General features: G+C 44.1%; 2 protein-coding genes across 3 annotated transcripts; both read left to right on the top strand.

Moving 5' to 3' along the window:
- The first annotated feature begins 1,965 nt into the window (after nucleotides 1-1,965).
- On the top strand, nucleotides 1,966-10,842 carry selenoo1 (selenoprotein O1). Its single transcript, XM_084169210.1, has 9 exons — nucleotides 1,966-2,643; nucleotides 2,808-3,011; nucleotides 3,116-3,293; nucleotides 3,876-4,006; nucleotides 4,217-4,494; nucleotides 6,575-6,743; nucleotides 7,035-7,220; nucleotides 8,997-9,153; nucleotides 9,376-10,842. Exons 1-9 carry the CDS (start codon nucleotides 2,042-2,044, stop codon nucleotides 9,589-9,591), a joined length of 2,121 nt encoding a protein of 706 aa, XP_084025336.1. The 5' UTR covers nucleotides 1,966-2,041; the 3' UTR covers nucleotides 9,592-10,842.
- A 772-nt stretch (nucleotides 10,843-11,614) lies between these two features.
- On the top strand, nucleotides 11,615-19,040 carry LOC311134739 (mitogen-activated protein kinase 12-like). 2 transcript variants are annotated; one of them, XM_084168512.1, is made up of 12 exons: nucleotides 11,615-12,253; nucleotides 13,359-13,488; nucleotides 13,894-13,952; nucleotides 14,152-14,263; nucleotides 14,383-14,412; nucleotides 14,523-14,570; nucleotides 14,981-15,095; nucleotides 16,755-16,826; nucleotides 17,113-17,192; nucleotides 17,281-17,359; nucleotides 17,574-17,747; nucleotides 18,250-19,040. In XM_084168512.1, exons 1-12 carry the CDS (start codon nucleotides 12,135-12,137, stop codon nucleotides 18,315-18,317), a joined length of 1,086 nt encoding a protein of 361 aa, XP_084024638.1. In that variant the 5' UTR covers nucleotides 11,615-12,134; the 3' UTR covers nucleotides 18,318-19,040. The 2 variants fall into 2 exon arrangements, with proteins under 2 accessions (XP_084024638.1, XP_084024639.1); XM_084168513.1 differs by lacking the exon at nucleotides 14,523-14,570 and having other exon boundaries at nucleotides 12,004-12,253.
- Nucleotides 19,041-25,286: the final 6,246 nt, after the last annotated feature.

Raw genomic sequence — 25,286 nt, 5'->3', positions numbered from 1 at the left:
AATGAGGAGGAATGGAGGGAAAAAGAGAGGCAGAGGAGGTCTAAGAGAGAGAGGGAGGAAGACTGTGCGTTTGAGTCGGGAAAAAATGGCGGGAAAAAGGGAGAAGGTTTGTTAAATAAGAGTGGTAGGAAATGTAAGCATAGTGAGCTGAAGACAGGAGTAGAAATGGAAGAGGGTGAAGTATCGGAGGTGGTAGGTGTGGTGAAGTGCTTGGAGCCAGAGGCTTGTGCAGAGGGTCAGGATAAAGATGAGTCTGTGACAGTAGGAGTGAAGTTTGTGGAAAAAGTGGATCCTTGCCTTTTGGCTGATCCATTTGTGGTTTCAAGATGGGTGAAAAAAGCGTTGGGTATAGTGGAATCGGTGAGGGTAACCAGAAGTGGTCTAGTGATAATTGTTTGTGTTTCTGTTGGGCAGAGGGAGAAGGCGCTCAGAGTTAAACAAATGGGGGAAATAATTGTGAATTGTTTCGCTCTTAAGAAAGGGCGCCATTGAGAGGAGTGATTACTGGGGTAGCAGTAAATGTAAAAGTGGATCAACTGAAGGAGAAGATTCCCGGTGTGTGTGATGCTCGTCGTTTGGTGCGACGTAAACAGGTTGGCGAGAGTGGAGAAACAGAAGAGTCTGTTCTTTTGAGTTTTGAAGTTGAGTCTTTGCCGGATAAAGGGAAGTTAGGATATATAAGTTATCCTGTGCGAGCTTATGTGCCGAGTACATTACGATGTTACAGGTGTCAAACTTATGGGCATGTGGCAGCAGTATGTAGGAGGAAGATTCCAAGGTGTGAGAAGTGTGCAGAAGGGCATGAGACTAAGGAGTGTGAAGCAGTGGAGAAAGTGGTGGTATGTGCTAATTGTAGGGGTGGCCATTGGGCTGGGGATCAGACATGTCCAGTGCAAGAGAAGCAGGTTGAGGTTTCCAGGGTAAGAGTAGAAGAAGTTGTCATATGCGGAGGCAGTGAAGAAAGTAGAGGAAGAGGGTTCAAGGGGGTGGAGTGGTGAGAGTAAGAGATATATACCAGTACAGTAGGCAAGCAAGTGATATCTGTTTCAGTAAGATTGGGTTTTTAGCGTTTATAGACATTTTACATTTACATTTTAGTCATTTAGCAGACGCTCTTATCCAGAGCGACTTACATGAGCAATTAGGGTTAAGTGCCTTGCTTAAGGGCACATCGACAGATTTTTCACCTAGTCGGCTCGGGGATTAGAACCAGCGACCTTTCGGTTACTGGCACAACGCTCTTACCCACTAAGCTACCTGCCGCCCTATAGCAATGTTTATTAATTGTACTGCAGGTATGGAACACAAATCGAAGAAAATTGAGGTTGTGGTGGCAGCTGCAGAGAGATATTTGGGTGTGCGAGACTTGACTTGACCGGGAGACCCATGGGCGGTGCACAATTGGTCCAGCGTCGTCCAAGGTAGGGGAGGGTTTGGCCGGCAGGGATGTGGGTTCGTTTCCTACGGGGGCCAGTATGATTTTTTTATTTATATATATATATATATGTATGCATTCACTAACTGTAAGTCGCTCTGGATAAGAGCGTCTGCTAAATGACTAAAATGTAAATGTAAAATGTAAGAGTTACAGGGAGTGTTAAGTGGTGATGTCCCATCATTTCAGGTTGAGGGCATGAGGTAGGAGTGAGTATATTTAAATAGTGGAGAAAGGTGGGGTTAATTATTAGTAGTAGTTTTGAAGTTGTGAGTGTAGTGTTAGATGGTAGGATATTTATTAATTTGCTTTGTTTTATTTAATTTTTCAAGAAAAGATAAGGGAGTTGTACTCCAGTCTAGTAGGTGGCGGTAATGCAACAAATTGGATGCCAACGGCCGTTAAACCTCATTGAAGAAGAAAGAAGAAATCTAGACATGAAAATATTATTTGGCTGCCATCAGGCTACCATGGCCAATGCAGAAGTTTTAGTTCCGTCTCGTATCGTTTCCGGTAGGACCAATAATAGAGTAGCAAAAAATTTCAGACAAACATCCGTAGTGCAGACCTGTGATAGCGTCGTGTCTTGGAGTTATGAAAGAGTGAATGAGGTCTTTGCTGAGTTTAAACAGACCTACCGGCTTTAGTTGGATGACTTCTTTAAAACTTCGTCTGGCACGGTCAAATTTTATTCGCTCTGGTATTGTCGTCGTGGTTAGATACTTCTCTGCTGTCGTTATGGACGGCATGGGTCTGGCGGTCAGTCGTTCACAGCTCGAGCGCCTCGAATTTGACAATGTCGCACTCAAGAAACTTCCACTGGATACATCAGCAGAGCCTGGCCCGCGAAGGGTGACAGGAGCCTGTTTCTCTCGAGTAAAACCACAGCCAGTGGTCAAGCCCAGATTTGTGGCCGTCTCGAATGATGCTTTGGCTTTGCTTGGGCTGAACGCCATGGAGGTTCTGAATGACCCACTGGGTCCAGAGTATCTGAGCGGTTCCAAAGTAATGCCAGGGTCCGAGCCTGCAGCGCACTGCTACTGCGGTCACCAGTTCGGGTCATTCGCCGGACAGCTGGGGGACGGGGCGGCCTGCTATCTCGGTGAACTAAAAGCTCCAGCAGACCAGTCCCCCGAGCTGCTGCGAGAGAACCCCAGTGGCCGGTGGGAAATTCAAGTCAAAGGAGCTGGACTGACGCCCTACTCCAGGTGGGACAGTATTGCATAAGCATGACTAGACAGTTTTTAAAAAATTATTTAGCTAATTCATCAGTTTAAAAAAAATATATAGTTGACTGTCATTGTAACTTAGCCTATAAAATGTGCTAATGTTGCTGAATACATTTCTATCATACTTTCTCTCCCTTTCCCAGACAGGCGGATGGGCGTAAGGTGCTGCGCTCCAGCATCAGGGAGTTTCTGTGCAGCGAAGCGGTGTTCGCTCTGGGCGTGCCCACCACAAGGGCGGGGTCACTGGTGACCTCCGACAGCAAGGTGGTACGGGATGTGTATTACAGCGGGAACCCCCGCAAAGAGAGGTGCTCTGTGGTCCTCCGTATTGCACCCACCTTCATCAGGTGGGTAGCCTATCACATGTTCTCAGTCTCACAGTTATGACAAATTACTTTAAGGAACAATACTAAAACGTGTCACTATGATCATTTTGTTTGCGTACACACAGGTTTGGGTCCTTTGAGATCTTCAAGGCGACTGATGAGAACACAGGCCGCCAGGGCCCCAGCTACGGCCATGATGAGATCAGAGGTCAGATGATGGATTATGTCATAGAGACCTTCTACCCAGAGATCCACCAGAACAACACAGACAGAGTGGAGAGGAATGTGGCATTTTTCAGAGAGGTATACTATAAACACCACTAGATTCAGTGAAGCATCCATGATTCATTATGTTAAAGTGTACAGTAATGCTCTTAGGCTTTATGAATTTGAAGGATATCCTTCATGAAAGTAAAACTAATTTGACTCAAAGCAGACTGTAGGCCTACATTTGAGCGCACTCTAACCTTGACCTTTTTGTCATGGAGCCAAGAACACTGCTATCCTCTTATCCTGTTAATCTGCTGTCGATAGGACGTCGAAATACAGTTGGAGTATGACACAGCCTTAGCACACACTGTGCTATTAATGAATTATCGTCTCTATTTCTAATTGGTATCGGCAAAGTAGTACATTTAAGATGTTATTGTTTTGCGATTAGCTAGATGCATTGCTAAACATATTAGCATTTCTCACTTGAAAAATATTATTTGACCATCACAGCACAGTATATAATCCCTAAATATGTGTTGCCTAACCCAGCACCTAAGCAAGAGATGGATTCAAGTTTAAACTACTAGACCCAAGTAATCTCCTCTTCTCTTCCTTCTGTTCCGACACTGGTGCGTGTTTGTGTGTATGTGTTTGTCCCTGACTGTGTGGTAGGTGATGCTGCGTACAGCTCGGCTGGTGGCCCAGTGGCAGTGTGTGGGTTTCTGCCATGGAGTCCTCAACACAGACAACATGAGCATTCTGGGACTCACAATAGACTATGGCCCCTATGGCTTCATGGACAGGTACGTCATACAGTACTCAGCAGCAGTCCATCTCTTCCACAGCAGTAGCCTTGACTAGCATGAATGGCTGACCTGCTTTATTTTAATTGTATTATTGCCATCTTCAAACTTCAACTTCACTCTTAATGTACTTGTTGTTACTGAATCCAAACATTATTTCAAACAAGGGTCTGGCTTAACACTGCCTATTTCCTCCTCTCTTGTCTGTAGGTTTGATCCAGACTTCATCTGCAACGCCTCTGACAACTCAGGCCGCTACTCCTATCAGGCCCAACCGGCTATCTGCCGCTGGAACCTGGCTCGCCTGGCCGAAGCCCTGGACCCAGAGCTGCCCCCAGGCCGGGCAGAGGCTGTCCTGGATGAGTACCTGCCCCTCTACAACACCTTCTACCTGGGCAACATGAGGAGGAAGCTGGGCCTGCTGAGGAAGGAAGAGCCGGAGGACGAGATGCTCATCACTGAGCTGCTGCAGACCATGCATAACACAGGTAGAGAGAGAGACATACTCACCGGCCGGTTTATTAGGTACAACCATCTACACTGAACAAAAATATAAACACAACATGTAAAGTGTTGGTCCCATGTTTCATGTGCTTTCCATGCTCATGAAAAGCTTATTTCCCTCAGATTTTGTGCACAAATTTGTTTACATTTTACATTTTAGTCATTTAGCAGACGCTCTTATCCAGAGCGACTTACAGTTAGTGAGTGCATACATTTTCATACTGGCCCCCCGTGGGAAACGAACCCACAACCCTGGCGTTGCAAGTGCCATGCTCTACCAACTGAGCTACAGGGGACAATTTTTTTAACATTCCTGTTGGTGAGCCTTTGTCAAGATAATCCATCCACCTGACAGGTGTGGCATATCAAGAAGCTGATTAAACAGCATGATCATTACACAGGTGCACCTTGTGCTGCGGACAAAGTATTAATAAAAGGCCACTCTAAAATGTGCAGTTTTGTCACACAACACAATGCCACAGATATCTCAAGTTTTGAGAGTGTGCAATTGGCATGCTGTCTGCAGGAATGTCCACCAGAGCTATTGCCAGAGAATTTGATGTTAATTTCTCTACCATAAGCCACCTCCCAACGTTGTTTAAGAGAATTTGGCAGTACGTCCAACCGGCCTCACATCTGCAGATCACGTGTAACCACGCCAGCCCAGGACCTCCACATTCAGCTTTTTCACCTGCGGAATCGTATGAGACCAGCCACTGGACAGCTGATGAAACTGTGGGTTTGCACAACCGAAGAATTTCTGCACAAATTGTCAGAAACCATCTCAGGGAAGCTCATCTGCGTGCTCGTTGTCCTCACTAGGGTCTTGACCTGACTGCAGTTCAGCATCGTAACTGTCTTCAGTGGGCAAATGCTCACCTTTGATGGCGTCGTGTGGGCAAGCAGTTTGCTGATGTCAATGTTGTGAACAGAGTGCCCCATGGTTGCGGTGGGGTTATGGTATGGGCAGGCATAAGCTACGGACAACGAACACAATTGCATTTTATCGATGGCAATTTGACTGCACAGAAATACCGTGACGAGATCCTGAGGCCCATTGTCGCGCCATTAATCCGCCGTCATCACCTCATGTTTCAGCATGAAAATGCATGTCCCCATGTCGCAAGGATCTCTACACAATTCCTGGAAGCTGAAAATGTCCCTGCATACTCACCAGACATGTCACCCTTTGAGCATGTTTGGGATGCTCTGGATCGACGTGTATGACAGCGTGTTCCAGTTCCCGCAACTTTGCACAGCCATTGAAGAGGAGTGGGACAACATTCCACAGGCCACAATCTACAGCCTGATCAACTCTATGCGAAGGAGATGTCACGCTGCATGAGGCAAATGGTGGTCACACCAGATACAGACTGGTTTTCTGATTTACGCCCCTACTTTTTTTTTTTTTTTAAGGTATCTGTGACCAACAGATTCATATCTGTATTCCCAGTCATGTGAAATGCATAGATTAGCGCCTAATTCATTTATTTCAATTGACTGATTTCCTTATGTACTGTAACTCAGTAAAATCTTAGAAATTGTTGCATGTTGCGTTTATATTTTTGTTCAGTGTAGTACCGGGTCGGACCCTCCTTTGCCTCCAGAACAGTTTTTTGTGTGTCGCACCATTCTCGGTAAACCCTAGACACTCGTGCGTGAAAAGCTCAGGAGGGTGGCCGTTTCTGAGATACTGGGTCCGGCGCGCCTGGCACCGACGTTCATACCACGCTCAAAGTTGCTCAGGTCACTTGTTTTGCCCATTCTAAAGTTCAATTGAACAGTAACTAATGCCTGTCTGCCTGTTTTAAATAACAAGCCACGGCCACATGACTCACTGTCTGTAGGAGCGACCCATTTTCGTGAACTAGTACTTAATAAACTGTCCGGTGAGTGTACATACTCATTGTACATAACAAAGCTATGGGGAATGAGGAGGGACAAACCACACTCAGCACTGATGCATAGAAAGATGACTCACGGTCACATCATTCACACAAAACACAGCTATGACACTAAGACTAAGCATGACTGATTTAATATCTGATCCTTCTTGGACACTAGGAGCAGACTTCACCAACACGTTCCGCTGTCTGAGCCAGATCCCCTGCCCCACTGAGGGAGACGGGGAGGCAGAGGAAGGAGTCATCAAAATGGCCACAGACCTCCTCCTGGAGCAGTGTGCCTCTCTGGAGGAGCTCAAGGCTGCCAACAAGCCCAGCATGGACCCACGGTGAGAGAATAGATTGACATGAGCAGTGAGAACACAGGTAATGGTTTGTTTGAAGCTGCTTGGTCTTGGGTCATTGAAGCTGTAGGAGAGCTTTGGAATTTGGTCAATAATACAGTAGTGGGCATAGTCCATTGGATGCACATGATCCTCTGACCCAAGTGTTTGTCTATTAAAGTCCTTCCACTCTTTCTCCTTCCTCTCTGCCTCTCCCTTCTATTCGTTTTTTTTTTTGCGATCACATTTTTATTGACATTTTGCATTAAGACACACCACTCTCCCTTCACCCTTCAGTGAGTTGGCCATGCTGCTGCAGTTGGCCCAGAGCAACCCGTCCCTGTTCCAGATGATATCAGACCGGAGGATGGTGGCCATGCAGCTGGAGAAGCTGGGCAGGCTGAAGGAGCTGCTGGAGGCTGACGAGGTGGAGGTCAAGGCCAAGCACAGGGAGGACTGGGCCACCTGGATCACCTCATACAGGCAAGTGCTTATATTTTTTAAGCGTCTCAGAGTAGGAGTGCTGATCTGGGATCAGGGCCCTTATCCACAAAGTGTCTCAAAAAAGGTCCTAGGAATCCTGTCAAAACCTGTTTTTAAGACAACAACAAAAACTCCCAGCTCAGGGTAGGTTTTAGGATCTTGTTAAGACACTGTTCAGACAAACTCTGAGCCAGGAGTAAAAATCAACTCATAAAAGTTTATCTCAGCTAGTTTACACAACAGTTTGAGGTACCACAAAGGAAAGATAGTGATGACGCTTATTGACATTGTTACAAATGATGGGAAATAACCAATCGCGATGAGGCATCGCAAGCTGTGAACGCTATAGCACGCTTCAGACAACCACGGTGAATGTGACTGTACATCAAATGTTGCAATGGTAAAACATTTGATATAATTTTTGCCTGACATGATCACTATTCCTACTCTTAATTGTTGTCTAAAATCTTTTTTAACCAATTCTGTTATTTTTTATGATGTGATTTGCACTGAATCACATAATCATCATGATGGTTGTTAAAAGCAGAATTTCGATAATATTACAGCTATATCAACACACTCGTCACTCCCGTTCAACAACTTGAAATCGCTTTGGCACAGTAGGCATCAAGTCACTTGCCAATAATGTTGCAGAAAATGTTTGAAAAGTCTATAATTTTCACTGAACACAATCAAAGTTAACATAGTAGTAATAATAATAATAATAATAATAATAATTATCTATTAAACATAGGCCCTAGATGCTTTCAATTGCCCAAGTTATAGGCATTTAGGAATATTTTGTAATAACGTGATATTCCGCTACAAAGGGATAACTTTAAATAACATGTTGGTTCATTTAAATAATGTATTAGTCTAGTGGGTATAAGTATTTAGGAATATCATGGGAATTAGGCCTTGTGAAATCATTGTCAAAAGCACAAGAGATACTGTTGCATGTAGGTCTAGATTGTTTATGGGTTGATCATATCGAAATATCAAAACATTCTTTCAACAACTCCAAAGCAATTGCCTGTCTATGGTGCAGGAACCACTGACCCTCTGCCTTTTTTCTATTATCAAGACACCTGCTGGTAACTCTTAACTGGTTAGGACAGCTCATGAGGTCTCCTTAATATCTGTCGACTAGGTGGGACTCTTATGACTAAAGAGGCTTAATTCATAGCTTTTATTTTTACCCATAAGATTAGGAGTAAAATGTATATTCTCAGCACTTACAACTAATTCTCTACTCTGAGACGCTTTGTGGATACGGCCCCAGGTCTCCCTGTCTTAATGTGGATACGGCCCCAGGTCTCCCTGTCTCCCTGTCTTAATCGTTATGATCCAAAAGGCAAAACTGATCCTAGATCAGCATTCCTATTCCACGCAGTGAATACAGGCCCTGAATTGAACTTGCCATTTTCTCAAACTCAGTGTTTGACAGTATATTAAGGTAACTCTATCACCAGATATATTGCTTTAGAAATGTAGCATGGGGAGATGGAGAGAAGGGAAGGGAATAAAAGCTTAGGAAAAAGCAGGTTGGTCTAATGTTTGTACTAGAGGTGGTGTTAGTCGCAGTTATTTGACTCGATGCCAGCCTGTTCTCTCTGAACACAGTGGGGGATTTCATTAGGCTCAAACGTAAGAAAACGGACATAGGGAGTGACTAACTGCACTTGTCCAATAAGAAATGCTTGTTTTTGTTCTCCATTGCAAAACGTTTTGCTCAGGTGTGCCCTAATGAATCTAACTCTGTTGTGACTGGTGCAGGAAGCGTCTGGCTGGGGAGGTTGAGGGCCAGAGTGACGTCCAGGCACTGCAGGAGGAGAGAGTGAAGGTGATGGATGGCACCAACCCACGATACGTCCTCAGGAACTACATTGCCCAGAATGCAATAGAGGCAGCCGAGAATGGAGACTTCACTGAGGTCAGGCTCCGATCCTTTCTCCGTGTTACGTCTTCGTTATTCTGTTAAAGCGACCAAAGGTTCAATACCGCTTCCCCCTGAACTTTCGTTTGCATTGTTCAAATCAATGATTTCACCAGAACAGTAGGATTCTCAAAAGGAAGGAAAAAAACATGCTGTCTCTGTCTTTACTTGGATTTCCCTCTCATGGTTTGATCTTTCTCCCATCTCTCTGTGCCATAGGTCCAGCGGGTCTTGAAGGTTCTGGAAAAGCCTTTCTCTACCCAGCCGGGTCTGGAGCAGCCGAGCTGGCTGGGCCGAGGGGGGGCAGAGGGGCAGGAGGAGAGGGATGAGGGAGAGGAGGAGGAGCAGCAGGTGGCAGAAGCAGTATCATCCCGAATGCGTGTTCCCTATGACAGCAAGCCCCCGGTTTGGGCCAATGAAATCTGTGTCACCTGATCTTCGTAGTCCCTTCCCTGACAGTCAACCCACCTAAAGTTACAAGAGAGAGTCACTCAGTATTTTCTTCACCTCTGTTTACCTTTACCTCTCCCCTCTCTCTTGCTATACTTGGGTGTGTAATGTCAAGGAAGGTACATTTGAGTTAAGAAGCTACTATGTCAAACCGTCAGTCTATAGAGGCGAGGATGTGTTAAGAGTTTTGGCAAATTTCACAGAGTACAACCCCAGAAATCGGAAATCACACCTTTGATTCAAGTAAAAATTACATTTATGGAAATATCACGTCTTCAGTAGATCTATACTCTTAATACAGATCCAGCTCTGTAGATCTGTGTAGCCTATTGGCTGTCTGGTTATGAATGACGGCCCAGACGTCCAGTCCTACAGTGACCCGTCTGAGTCTGAAAGACTAGGAGTATTACCTCAATTTACCAAATATCATGTGTGTGTAATATGTCTGTATGTGTGTGAAAGGGAATGATTATATATGAAGAGTTACACATCATCTGAATCGTACAGAATGATTCACATGTGTATGTGACTGACTGAACCGCAAATGACTTAACGCACAAGTATAACATAAATGTCAACATGTATATATGTCATAGCAACCGTAACACTGACCACTTAGTGCTTCATTGCACAAATAGAACACCACAACATTGTTGTAGGTCATGATAACATTATATGTATTGCCTACATTTTCCAGGAAGCTTCAAAACTGCTATTGTCAACCAAGAAAACCATGAGAAATATACATATTTGTATGATTTGATATGCAAATGAGATGTCATGATGACGCTAAGGAATTTGCTTTTATGGCTTGTTCCTTGGTCAGTTGAATTTCTTTAACTTTTGATATGTTATGGCCCAAAGTTTAGCTGTTCATAATATTGAAAAAGCCATTCCATTAAAATTATATTTTTGGAAGTTGGAAGGTTTTACACAGACACTTAAAAAAAAAATTGTAAAAATAGAAACTGTGCGCTACTCAAATGGCTTCTCTTGGGCAGGGCTCAAGTCTGTTCATATTGATCAGTTGGAGCTTTTCTCTCAAAAGAAAGGCAAAAACATTGCTTATAATAGAACAGACTATCCTACATGTATAATCCCTCACAAAAGCCAATGAGATTCTTACATGGTAGTTTTTAGTCCTTGGTTATTAAAGTAGATATGATATTCAATGTATTCTCTTCAGAGAGCTTCCTCTATATGTGAATTGTAGTCAGTAAACTTCAACAAAATCTATGTTGGCTGTTATTCTGTCTCTTTGTGCACACCCATGCATAGGCCTACATATGCACAACAGTATAGCCTACATTTATATAATAATAATAATATGCCATTTAGCAGACGCTTTTATCCAAAGCGACTTACAGTCATGTGTGCATACATTTTTGTGTATGGGTGGTCCCGGGGATCGAACCCACTACCCTGGCGTTACAAGCGCCGCGCTCTACCAGCTGAGCTACAGAGGACCATATATATATTCCAGCTTGTCTCTTCATGTCTGGATTCTGTAACATTGCATGTGAACGATTGATGTTGCTCATGTTAAACAGTAAATAGCCTCCAGTAGCTCAGTTGGTAGAGCATGGCGCTTGCAACGCCAGGGTTGTGGGTTCGTTTCCCACGGGGGGCCAGTATGAAAAATGTATGCACTCACTAACTGTAAGTCGCTCTGGATAACAGTGTCTGCTAAATGACTCAAATGTAAATACTAGAGCCTGCCACACCTACCATAAAATATATTTTCTTCATGTTTCTTTGCAGAAATGTTCAGAAAACAGACTTGAAGCTATTTGATTTAACTGTTTCAAGAAATACTGTTTCACTTTCTCCCCCAAACATGTTTGTGCAGTGTATCCTGGTATTGTGGATCTTGTGTCTGTTCCTCAGGCTCTAACTGGCCTACACACAACTTTGCGATTCTCCCCAACCAACCTTGGCGCGGTGGGAGGAATGTCTGTACCCTTGGGGACTCCTCAATGCACATGTCCCAGCAAGCCCTCAACACGGCCAATGCAGAAAGCCATATAAGGAGCAGCAACATCAAACAGGCCTGGAAAGATTCATACTTGTATTTTACCCTGGGTTTAATTTGTTTACCATTGATATTCTGATCTTCCAGGTTATATAGGTATCTATTAATATGAATTGTGGCTTCTTGACAATATATGACACTCTGCAGACATGAAAATTACAAACAAAATTACAAAAATTACAAACATAGTTTATTTGTCCAAACGGAACTCATACAACACTAATCAGCACTTACGTTGTGCACACAGCACATGCCTATATGTACATGTCTCTTTTCAGTTCGTGTCTGTGCTGTCACACTACACTTCATAAGACTCCGGAGTGGCTGTGTTGTGGTTGATTTATGCAGGCGGCGCCTAGCTGCGCGGTAGAAGCGCTGCGGATACGGTGACGAGAATGAATGCAAGAACGCATAGGTAGGACAATGGGTGTGTAAACGAAACTGGGAAATCACCTCTTGGGACAGATCCTGAATTTGTTACATCTGGTAAAATAAGATGTCGAGCCGGATCAGACCTGGCTACTGTCGCCAGGACGTGAACAAAACCACATGGGAGGTACCCGAGCAGTTCCGGGAGCTGAAACAGGTGGGGACAGGGGCTTACGGTACAGTCTGGTAAGTTTCGTGGCAACTGGGGTCGAAAGAGATGTAACAACTATTTATGTTTTGGTGCTATTCAAAATGTTATCATATACCTAAAGCTGTGTGGTTAAATTACACGTGGCTATATATATATTTTTTTTCAGTACAAGAGAAAATAGCTCTTGAGTTTCACACCAAAGCAAGGGGCACTTCCTTATTTGAGGGCAGATTTCTCTGTATCACCTCAACCCATTTTGAAATGTCACAGCCTTTTGCGTTCTAACCTCACTGGTCTTTGGAAGTGCCCATCTTAAGGGTACTCATTCTCATAATGTAGGCTAAACTAGAGCCTAGAATAGAATGACAATCTGTATGAAACTTTAGAATTAAATTATGTGTGTATTATTCTAACATCACTAAAAAGTTACAAACGCTCAGAAACCGATCTTTAAATCATTTGCGCATTGTCATTGCGCTCTAGTCACATTACCTTTGTGTGACTAGCAGCATAGGTCCTTACATAGAGTACAACAGTATGAGTCGTAATACCTATAAAACCTAGAGGTCAAACAGGGAAATGGTTCCAATCACCCTGAAGAAGGCACAGTGATGCCGAAACGTTGGTGGTTTCTTACCCAATAAATTACTGGGAGTTTATACATAGTGTGCGGCTCTCTTTACTTGTTTTTATAGCTTACAGTTTATTCACCGTTAGTCAGCACCTCTATACTAAATAATGTTCTCTGTGTGTGCGCCAGATCATGCTTTTTATTAGACTATTACCAATCGTTTTTGCACCATTCATTTTTCCCATAGGGGATTTTAGACTGTGTATGCTCTGTGGGCGTGTCCAGAGTTGTCGGCTGGCTGAATGCCAAATTGTAACACAAGATCAACTCAGCATTTCAAGGTGGTTCATTTGTATTGGTTGGGAGTTGTACTACAAAGAAGCATCACTTTCTATGTTTGGCTGGGAAATGGTGTACAGGCCCTGGAAAGGGATGTTTAAAAACGGAATTAACGTGATTCTGCAATAGTATAGGACTCAAGGCTTAAATCAACGTTTTAAATAACTATTTGAAGACTGTGTACATCTCTTCCTCCAACACCTCACTGTCATCTCCATATCTGTCTCCAGCTCTGCGGTGGACTTCAGGACAGGGACAAAGGTGGCCATTAAGAAGCTCCACAGGCCCTTCCAGTCTGAGCTCTTTGCTAAGAGGGCCTATCGGGAGCTGAGACTGCTCAAACACATGAAACATGAAAATGTAAGACCTGCAAGCCTATAGTCCAAAATCAACCCTTATCCTGTTTCAATGCATTACTTTAGTCCTTGAGGTTTGTAGCCCTGAAGGTTTTTCCCGCCCTGAGTGACACTAAGTAATTGCAATCAAGTAGGATGGCAGGAAGCCTAGTGGTTAAGAGCATTGGGCCAGTAACCAAAAGGTTGCTGGTTGGAATCCCTGAGCAGGCTAAGTGAAAAATCTGTCTTTGCCCTTGAGCAAGGCAATTAACCCTAATTGCTCCTGTAAGTCGCTCTGGATAAGAACATCTGCTAAGTTACTTAAATGTAGCCTTAGTGATGCAGATGTAGTCTTATCTCTGCTTTAATACTATAATAAACCCTGATAAATACCTCATATGAGATGTTTCTATTCTCTCCCTGGGACCAGGTTATTGGCCTTGTGGATGTATTCACTGCAGAACTCTCCTTGGACAGATTCCATGACTTGTGAGTACACTTGTGTTTTCATATTCAGGCACAATAGCTCACAAACCTCAAGTAAATAAAAACAGGAGACACAATATCCACATTCCACCCACTGGATTTTAGCAGTGTTCCGTCTTTCCTCTTCATGTTGGTTGGTTATTTCGAAGATATGTAGACATTTTAGTCTCTCGCGATCTCTCCCTCCCTCGCTCTCTCTCAGCTATCTTGTGATGCCCTTCATGGGAACAGATCTGGGGAAGTTGATGAAGTTACAGAATCTTTCAGAGGACAAAGTGCAGTTCCTGGTCTATCAGATGCTGAAGGGACTCAAGGTGTGTCTCACATAGCCACAAACAATCTCATAGATAAATACTTCTATACAGTATAGAAATACATATACATCCTGCTACTGTATGATATTGATGGAAATGGTTGTCTTCTTTTATTACAGTATATCCATTCTGCTGGCATCATTCATAGGGTGAGTGAATCTCCTTTTTCCTGTGTGTGTGTGCGCAAGCCTGTGTCATGCAAGTGTGTGTGCATGTTTTAGGCCCCTCAAAATGACCCTCTTAATGTTTGTATCTGTAGGACCTCAAACCAGGGAATCTGGCCGTTAACCAGGAATGTGAGCTCAAGGTACACAGTCACACACCCAGTGCTCTGATAACCTAAATAAACCTTCCACCACTGTGTCCAGCTCCGCTGTCAATAACTCAGTCTGTGGCTTAATGGCCTCTACACAGGCCAACAGAAAACATTACTCTCTGTTGTCATGGTTTGATGCTTGAGCACAGTTTTGCAGCAATAATAACTTCCATAATAATAACTTCCATAGTATTTCGTAGTCATGAACTGTCCCATTGATGTGCAATTGATTATTAGTAGGACTGATTTTGCAGATGGCATATGATTTATAATGATTGTGATACAGTATGTGTGTGTTTTACACACCTTAATTGAATGAAGATAGTGTCTGCTGAGTGACTCAAATGTAAATGTAATGTCCAGTAATAATAAAAGCTTGTTGTGTCTGTTGTCTGTGTCAGATCCTGGACTTTGGCCTGGCGCGGCAGGCGGACAGTGAGATGACAGGCTATGTGGTGACCCGCTGGTACAGAGCCCCAGAGGTCATCCTCAGCTGGATGCACTACACCCAGACTGGTCAGTACACTACGCAACACTCATCTTAATTGGTCCAGGATTAGATGTGTTGGTAAGCCACTGATGGTTAAGGCTAATAATGGGATACAGACAACTGATCCTAGATTGGATCTTTTACAAGGATGGAAAGTAATCTGAGTGGTCTTCGTAGATGACAGGGTCAACTAAATGCATTGGATACTTTATGTAGTGTACATTGAAGCCTATGGAGAATGTTAGAATGTCCGTTAGGTGGTGCTCTGGTCTGTATTTTTGCCTAGTGATAAATGCACTCAAACATGGTTCTATCAGCTCTAAACACCAGTCATGTTAATGGAAGTCCTTTCTATCAAAAACCGTTTATTCATGGCAGCCTTGTCAGGAAACTTAAGGAGAGAGATGCTGCTTATAAACACGGCAAGGTGACCGGGGACAATTGTATGGTTAAACAGTACAAATACGACCTACGGACGACGCAATCGCCATTGCACTGCACACTGCCCTCACCCACCTGGACAAAAGGAATGCATATGTGAGGATGCTATTTATTGTCTACAGCTCGGCCTTCAATACCATAGTGCGCTCTAAGCTCACCACAAAGCTCACGGCACTGGGACTGAACTCCTCCCAATGCAACTGGGTCCTGGCCGTCCCCAGGGGGTGAAGGTAGGCAACATTACCTCCTCCACACTAATCCTCAACACGGATGCGTCCTCAGTCCCCTCCTGTACTCCCTGTATACCCACGACTGCGTGGCCTCACACAGTTCCAACTCCCACATCAAGTTCAGTGACGACACGACAGTAGTAGGCCTGATTACCAACAACAACGAGACGGCCTACAGAGAGGAGGTGGGCACTCTGACGGTGTGGTGCCAGGTAAACAACCTCTCCCTCAACGTCAGCAAAACAAAGGAGCTGATTGTGGACTTCAGGAGCAACCACACTTGGCACGGAGACGGTCAGCACACAGCATTCTGCAGCGATACACCATCCCATCTGGTTTGGGCTTAGTGGGACTATCATTTGTTTTTCAACAGGACAATGACCCAAAACACCTCCAGGCTGTTTAAGGGCTATTTAACCAAGAAGGAGAGTGATGGAGTGCTGCATCAGATGACCTGGCCTCCACAATCACCCGACCTCAACCCAATTGAGATGGTTTGGGATGAGTTGGACCGCAGAGTGAAGGAAAAGCAGCCAACAAGTGCTCAGCATATGTGGGAACTCCTTCAAGACTGTTGGAAAAGCATTCCAGGTGAAGCTGGTTGAGAGAATGCCAAGAGTGTGCAAAGCTGTCATCAAGGCAAAGGGTGGCTACTTTGAAGAATCTAAAATATAAGATATATTTTGATTTGTTTACCACTTTTTGGGTTACTACATGATTCCATATGTGTTATTTCATTGTTTTGATGTCTTCACTATTATTCTACAATGTAGAACATAGTAAATATAAAGAAAAACCCTTGAATGAGTAGGTGTCCAGACTTTTGACTGGTAGTGTATATATTTTTATTATTGTTGTTTCATTCACTTCTCTTTTTGACCTGCACTGTTGGAGCTCTGAGTTTAAAAATTTCACTGTACCCTGCAGTTAAATCTGCGACTCTTGTCTATGTGACTAATAAACTCATCTAATGTAATCAGTTAACAGTATTTTCCCATTTTCTTCTATTCTTAGTGGACATCTGGTCAGTGGGCTGCATCATGGCAGAGATGCTGTTGGGGAAACCACTGTTCAAAGGCAATGACCGTATCCTCATTTGACGTGATCTGACCTGCCCCTGAGCCCCCCCATCCACTGTTGCACAATACATTTATAAAACTCTATTACTGTGGTAAATGCTGTTTATTTTGGAATCATGCTTGTTTCCATTTTTACTTTTCGGTTTGCCTGACTAGAACTAGATTATACCCTTACATGGACAGGGGGTTTTGTTTCACCTTTACTGTAGATTCAATGTGTTTTTCGTTGAGAATGTGTTCAGTATATCATTTGTATGTAGTTTGACCTTTGAACCTTGACCTGTGGAGCACAGACCTGGATCAGCTGACTGAGATCATGAAAATCACAGGGACGCCTACTCAGGACTTCATCACCAAACTGCAGTCTCAGGATGTGAGTCATACACATACTTACATGCCAAACACATACTATATGCCTGCGTGCACATAGACCTTGAATATGTTGACATTCTATTTCTCAGGCTAAAAACTATGTCAGAAACCTTCCTAAAGTGCAAAAGAAAGAGCTTCAGGATCTCTTTTCCAAAGTCAACCCACAGGGTAAGACTATCACCATCGTACAGTATATTATGTATAGTGAATCTGCAGTATCCCATCCTCATGACAATGTTGACTGTTCCTATGTGTGCTGTTCCTATCTCTCTGTTTAGATGTATGTATTCCCTCTGTTAAGTGTGTTGAGACTGTGATGATGCACTTTTAAATTAAATTTGACTTGATTTTATTCAATATCCCCCTTCCACTTCATTTCCAGCGGTGACAGTTATAGAGTGCATGCTGCTGCTGGACCCAGAGAGTAGGGTGACAGCGGCGGAGGCCCTCGCCCTGCCATACTTCTCAGAGTTCAGAGAGCCAGAGGAGGAGACTGAGGCCCAGCCATACGACCACTCAGTAGACAACTCTGACTTGCCCCTGGAGCAGTGGAAACGTAAGGAGGAGGGGAAGGGCTGGGACAGAACCAGGGCTGTATACATTAGGCAACGAACAGAAGAAAACTGACTGAAACTGGGAGGGATTACCTGAACTTGTCCAATAGAAACTATTGTTTTTATTTTCCATTGCAAAAGTTTTGCTACTGTGTGTCGTAACGAATACGACCCAGGACAGAGGGGAAAACGTGTCAATAGGGACCAGTTTGTTTTCATTGGTTAACATTAAACCATTATTGAAGGCATTTTTAAAGGATATTTTTAAAGGATATCCAACTTGTTTGGTATGACAGAGTCGTCAAGCTGTGCAGGCCTCCCTGGAATAGGGACTTATTTTTAGAATGTTTGTGTTGCTGATGGATTTTACAGTGAGCTACTGCAATATGCATATATGCAGGATTTCATTCTCTACCATGAATTTCAATGAATATGCTTCTGCATGTAAACACTGATTATTTATCTGTCTTCTCTTTCTCTCTTCCTCCTTTTGTTTGTTCACAGGTCACACGTTCACAGAGATCTTGTCTTTCCAGCCCAAAGTGGTTGAGTCCAGGGAAACCGCACTGTAAGGTGAAGCATAGCACATGGAAAGCAACCCCCACCCACCATTTTTTACAAGTGTCCATTCAATGTTCTCAGACTGTAATTTTTGTATGTGTTTACTCCTCACGTGTGTACATTTTCAGCCATTTTCACACCACTGTCTTGTTGCCTCCTGAATCAAGCCCTTGTCAAGACGACGATGTTTGTCCTTTAGGATAAGACGTTGTTTGTCCTTTAGGATAAGACGTTGTTTGTCCTTTAGGTTGTTGGTCCTTTAGGATAAGACGTTGTTTGTCCTTTAGGATAAGATGTTGTTTGTCCTTTAGGATAAGACGTTGTTTGTCCTTTAGGTTGTTTGTCCTTTAGGATAAGACGTTGTTTGTCCTTTAGGATAAGACGTTGTTTGTCCTTTAGGATAAGACGTTGTTTGTCCTTTAGGGTAAGACGTTGTTTGTCCTTTAGGATAAGACGTTGTTTGTCCTTTGACTAGAATTCTAGGATGTTTCCGTGTGTGTGTGTAGCTGTGTAGTCTAAACATGTTTGTGACCCCTGCTGATGTTTCCTTAACCTTGTAATTTCGTTTTATCGCCTTAATTAAAGAATAATGGTACAGAGCCAAACAACATCTGAAAACCATTTACTAAAGCGTAAGCACAGAAGCAATTATTTTCATGACAAAGAATGCAGACACATAAAAACCATTGGTGGTCTGTAAAACATTGCAAAAAATAAAACAATTTTTTATATGAGCCATTTAATGTAATTTAGCTTACATTGGATATTTATTTTTTATTTAAAAAACATTGTTTAAATAAGAGTGTCTGTTTTTCATGCATAGATATTTCTTTAAAGGATACTTTTGTGAGAAATGCTATGGTGTTTTGTGTTCCCTTTGCCATCTCTTGTTGGATACAAACCTGTATTGCTGCTTTCAAGATTGGCACAATAAGGAAGCTTCTTAACCTCCTATCAGATAACAGTAGAGGGCAGCACATTCACAAAAACAGATGTTTTCCAGGACAGACTGGGTTCCATTATTATTGTACTCAAGACAGTGTCCTCTTCATCTTTTTATCAAACATAATGAATGTTGTTCTGTGTTTCAATCATATCTCAATATTATCTACAGCATGTAGACCCCAAATATATAGCTAATATTGTAAGCCCTTACTTTCCTCATAAAATATCAACACTGAGTGTACAAAACATTAAGAACACCTTCCTAATATTGAGTCGCACCCTCCCTTTTGCCCTCAGAACAGCCTCAGTTCATCGGGGGATGGACTCTATAAGGTGTCGAAAGCGTTCCACAGGGATGCTGGCCCATGTTGACTCCACAGTTGTGTCAAGTTGGCTGGATGTCTTTTGGGTGGTGGACCATTCTTGATACACACTGGAAACGGTTGAGCGTGAAAACCCAGCAGCGTTGCAATTCTTGACACAAACCAGTGTGCCTGGCACCTGCTACCATACCCCGTTCAAAGGCACTTAAATCTTTTGTCTTGCCCATTCACCCTCTGAATGGCACAAATACAGTACACAATTTTACATTGTAGTAATTTAGCAGACGCTCTTATCCAGAGCAACTTACAGTAGTGAGTGCATACATTTTCGTACTTTTTCGTACACAATTAATGTCTCAATTGTCTCGAGGCTTAAAAATTATTATTTAACCAGTGTTCTCCCCTTCATCTACACTGATTGAAGTGGATTTAACAAGTGACATCAACAAGGGATAATGATTCACCTGGTCAGTGTATAACCATTCATATTGTTAAAATATTCTTTTGAAATCTGATTCTCAGATTCTACTGTTTTTTAAAAATGTCCACCAACAACTGCAGAATGTAACAAGATGGTCTTGACTGACCCCTGACCTCTAGGATCCTAGGTCCCTTCAACCAGAGGATGTGCATACTCTCTAAGTCCCCTCCAACCCTTTCGGTGAGTGTTATGTTGTGTTCTCCATCCCTTCAGGGTGTTTGATATGGTTCACTCAGAAGTCACCAAGCTCTGTTCCCTATCTCAGACAGGAAAACTGTGAGAAAAGCACATTTCTTACCCTCCTCTTCTCTACCGCCCCACAACCGACCACCCCTCCTCTCCTCTACCGCCCCACCACCGACCACCCCTCCTCTCCTGCCCCACAACCGACCACCCCTCCTCTCCTCTACCGCCCCACCACCGACCACCCCTCCTCTCCTCTACCGCCCCACCACCGACCACCCCTCCTCTCCTGCCCCACAACCGACCACCCCTCCTCTCCTCTCCCACCCCACCACTGACCACACCTCCTCCACACACAACACACAGGAGCGGAGAAGGTACGGTGGGATTCGAAATGGTCAGTGATCTGTTTGTTAACTTGGCTTTCAAATACTTTCGAAAGGCAGGGCAGGATGGATATAGGTCTGTAACAGTTTGGAGTGTCACCCGCTTTGAAGAGGGGGATGACCACGGCAGTTTTCCAATCTCTGGGGATCTCAGACGTTATGAAAGAGAGGTTGAACAGGCTAGTAATAGGGGTTGCGACAATTTCGGCGGCTAATTTTAGAAAGAAAGGGTCCAGATTGTCTAGCCCAGCTGATTTGTAGGGGTCCAGATTTTTCAGCTCTTTCAGAACATCAGCTGTCTGAATTTGTGTGAAGGAGAAGCGGGGGGGCATGGGCAAGTTGCAGCGGAGGGTGCAGAGCTGGTGGCCGGGGTAGTGGTAGCCAGGTGGAAAGCATGGCCAGCCGTAGCAAAATGCTTGTTGAAATTCTCGATTATTGTAGATTTATCGGTGGTGACAGTGTTTCCTAGCCTCAGTGCAGTGGGCAGTTGGGAGGAGGTGCTCTTATTCTCCATGGACTTTACAGTGTCCCAAAACTTTTTGGAGTTAGTGCAACAGGATGCACATTTCTGTTTGAAAAAGCTAGCCTTTGCTTTCCTAACTGATTGTGTATATTGATTCCTGACTTCCCTGAAAAGTTGCATATCGCGGGGGCTGTTCGATGCTAATGCAGTACGCCACAGCTTTTATTTATTTCATCACATTCCCAGTGGGTCAGAAGTTTACATACACTCAATTAGTATTTGGTAGCATTGCCTTTAAATTGTTTAACTTGGGTCGAACGTTTCGGGTAGCCTTCCACAAGCTTCCCACAATAAGTTGGGTGAATGTTGGCCCATTCCTCCTGACAGAGCTGGTGTAACTGAGTCAGGTTTGTAGGCCTCCTTGCTCGCACACGCTTTTTCAGTTCTGCCCACAAATGTTCTATAGGATTGAGGTCAGGGCTTTGTGATGGCCACTCCAATACCTTGACTTTGTTGTCCTTAAGCCATTTTGCCACAGCTTTGGAAGTATGCTTGGGGTCATTGTCCATTTGGAAGACCAAGCATTTGCGACCAAGCTTTAACTTCCTGACTGATGTCTTGAGATGTTGCTTCAATATATCCACATAATTTTCCTTCCTCATGATGCCATCTATTTTGTGAAGTGCACCAGTCCCTCCTGCAGCAAAGCACCCCCACAGCATGATGCTGCCACTCCCGTGGTTCACGGTTGGGATGATGTTCTTCGGCTTGCAAGCGACCCCCCTTTTTCCTCCGAACATAACGATGGTCATTATGGCCAAACAGTTCTATTTTTGTTTCATCAGACCAGAGGACATTTCTCCAAAAAGTACGATCTTTGTCCCCATGTGCAGTTGCAAACCGTAGTCTGGCTTTTTTATGCAGCCTTTCAGGTTATGTCGATTATAGGACTCGTTTTACTGTGGATATAGATACTTTTGTACCTGTTTCCTACAGCATCTTTACAAGGTCCTTTGCTGTTGTTCTGGGATTGATTAGCACTTTTCGCTCCAAAGTACGTTCGTCTCTCGGAGACAGAATGCGTCTCCTTCCTGAGCGGTATGACGGCTGCGTGGTCCCATGGTGTTTATACTTGGGTACTATTGTTTGTACAGATGAACGTGGTAGGCCTTGAAATAAATCCACAGGTACACCTCCAATTGACCCAAATGGTGTCAATTAGCCTATCAGAAGCTTCTAAAGCTTCTAAAATCATTTTCTGGAATTTTTCAAGCTGGTCAAAGGCATAGTCAACTTAGTATATGTAAACTTCTGACCCACTGGAATTGTGATACAGTGAATTATAAGTGAAATAATCTGTCTGTAAACAATTGTTGGAAAAATGATTTGTGTCATGCACAAAGTTGATGTCCTAACCGACTTGCCAAAACTATAGTTTGTTAACAAGAAATTTGTGGAGTGGTTGAAAAACGTTCTGTTCCCTAGCTCAGACAGGAAAACGGTGAGGAAAGCACATTTTTTACCCTCCTCTTCTCTACCGCCCCACAACTGACCACCCTCCTCTCCTCTCCTCTCCCACCCCGCCACTGACCACGCCTCCTGTTCAACACAACACACAGGAGCCGCTGGCGTACCACACATCCCGCAGCCCATGGGCTGTTGGTGTCAGACTTCATGCACCGGTACCTCTTGCCATGCGGCAGCTGAGAAAATAGTCTATGGCTTGGGTGGTTGGGGTCTTTGACGATTTTCCAGGCCTTCTTTTCACATCACCTGTGATGTACTGGGCTGTCTGCACAAGCCTCTGTAGCGCCATGCGATCGAGGGCGGTGCTATTGCCATACCAAGCAGTGATGGAGCCAGTCAATATGCTCTCAATGGTACAGCTGTAGAACCTTTTGAGGATTTGAGGGCCAAACTTTTTCAACCTCCTGAGGGGGAAGAGGCACTGTCACGCCTTCTTCACAACTGTGCGTTTTAAGACTTTACTGATTTGGACACCGGAAAACTTGAAGCTGCCTACCTGCTCCACTGCCGCCCCGTCAATGTGGATGGGGGCTTGCTCGCCCCCCCCCCCCCCGTTTCCTTGGTCTTGCTGATGTTGAGGGAGATGTTGTTGCTCCGGCACACTGACCTCCTCCCTGTAGGTTGACTCATCGTCGCCGGTGATCAGGCCTACCACTGTCGTGTCATCAGCGAACTTAATAATGGTGTTGGAGTTGTGCGTGGCCACGCAGTCGTGGGTGAACAGGGAGTACTGGAGGGGACTAAGGGTCAACGTGGCGGAGGTGATGTTGCCTACCCTCACCACCTGCGGTCGGCCCGTCAGGAAGTGCAGGATCCAGTTGCGGAGGGAGGTGTTCAGACCCAGAGTACTAAGCTTGGTGACGAGCTTGAAGGGGACAATGGTGTTGAACGCTGAGTTGTAGTCAATGAACAGCATTCTCACATACTTAATCCTCTGATCTAGTTGTGTGAGGGCAGTGTGGAGAGCAATTGAGATTGTGTTGTTTATGGATCTGTTGTGGAGGTATGCAAATTGGAGTGGGTCTAGTGTGGCTGGGATGGTGGAGTTAATGTGTGCCATAACCAGCCTCTCAAAGCACTCCATGATTCCAGAAGTATAGTGCTGATTACAGAACTCTGTGGCGTGAAGCCTTAGAGTTCTTAGGAACAGGAATGATTGTGGTCATCTTAAAACATGTGGGGATTACAGACTGGGACAAGTAGAGGTTGAAAATTACTGTGAATATGCCTGCCAGCTGTTCTGCGCATGCTCTGAGAATGCGCCCTGGAATACCGTCGGGGCCCGCGGCATTGTGGGTGTTGACCTGATTAAAGGCCCTTCTCACGTCGGCCTCAGAGAGCAAGATCACCCAATCCTCTGGGTCGGTGACGGCCCTCACACCCGGCTCGATGTTGTTGTTGTCAATATGTTGATTATATGACAATATTTTAGGTTGAGAATAATTGTATCTACTGCCATTCATTCCAATTAGACTGGTTTGGTTCTCAATGATCAAGATGGCTGACATTTTCATCCCATTCTGGAACTTTGAGGGTTTAGCCCCTTTAGTAATTTAATAGGATCTCTATGGTCTTAATATTTGGTACAGAAACCTTTGTTTGCAATTACAGAGATCATACATTTCCTGTAGGTCTTGACCAGAATTGTATGAAGTTATCTCTTTCGGGGGGGGGGGGGGGGTTGCTCAGACTTTGCGGGGGCCCTGCAGTATGCCACTGACAGGAGCACATGGTTGGGCTCCTCTCTCTCTGGCTTCGATCCCCTGGTTTATTTTCAGAGCCTGTTGTTATATCTTGAGCTGCACATTTCTGCCCTCTACCCCTTGATCCTCTCCCCACTCTCCCCTCTCCTCTTTCCACTCTACTCTCCCCTCATTGGAGGATGTTGACTGTTGAGGTGGACTTTTAGACTGTTCCTCCACACTGGGGGGGGGTTGGTGGTATGTGAGGAATCAGAGCGATGTCCAAACACTTACATATCCCTGGGTCACTCTGGTGTCTTAAAGGGGAATGTCAGTTATCAGGGTGTTTATGTTATGTGTCTATGGGAGGTACATCACAGGTCTTTACCTCTCCCTATAGGACATCTCTAAAGGCCCCTGTTTCTATCCTTACTCTGATGCCTGCATGACAATACACAATGCACTGCAGGAGGAGAGCTGGCACCATTCTACCACACCACTTCTCAGCTCTTACTCCGGTAGATTGATTAAATAGGACCCCAACTATTCAAAAATGTCATCAGTGCTTTTAAAGTTGATGACACTGCTCTCAAAATAACATGGCATGTTGTCCCATCGCTTTAAAATAAATGTTAATTAGTGTTATTTGTGGTCCGAAGTTTGGATGGATGCTCGTACACTGAGCATGTCTGACTCTCTGTCTGTATGTTTGTGTGTACAGTATGTAACTCTATACTGTATATTTAATGTCTCACAGAAGCAACAAACAGCCTATTATTTGTGTACTTGATGTGCATGCACCATGTGACTATGTGCTTGGTTCCAGATGTTTGAGCCTATCTGGGATCTAGATCTAGATGTCAGTTCAACGTCTACATTTGGTTGAGTTATCAACTAACGTGAATTCAACGTGAAATCATAAAACATGTCACCATGACATTGGATTAGGTTAAAAGTTGGGTGAAAAAAAGACTAAATTCACTTATGTTG

This window comes from Coregonus lavaretus (assembly GCF_964263955.1).
Source record: "Coregonus lavaretus genome assembly, chromosome: 9".
Lineage (NCBI taxonomy): Eukaryota > Metazoa > Chordata > Actinopteri > Salmoniformes > Salmonidae > Coregonus > Coregonus lavaretus.
Note: the sequence above shows the minus strand (reverse complement) of the source record. Positions and strands in the feature narration are given on the sequence as shown.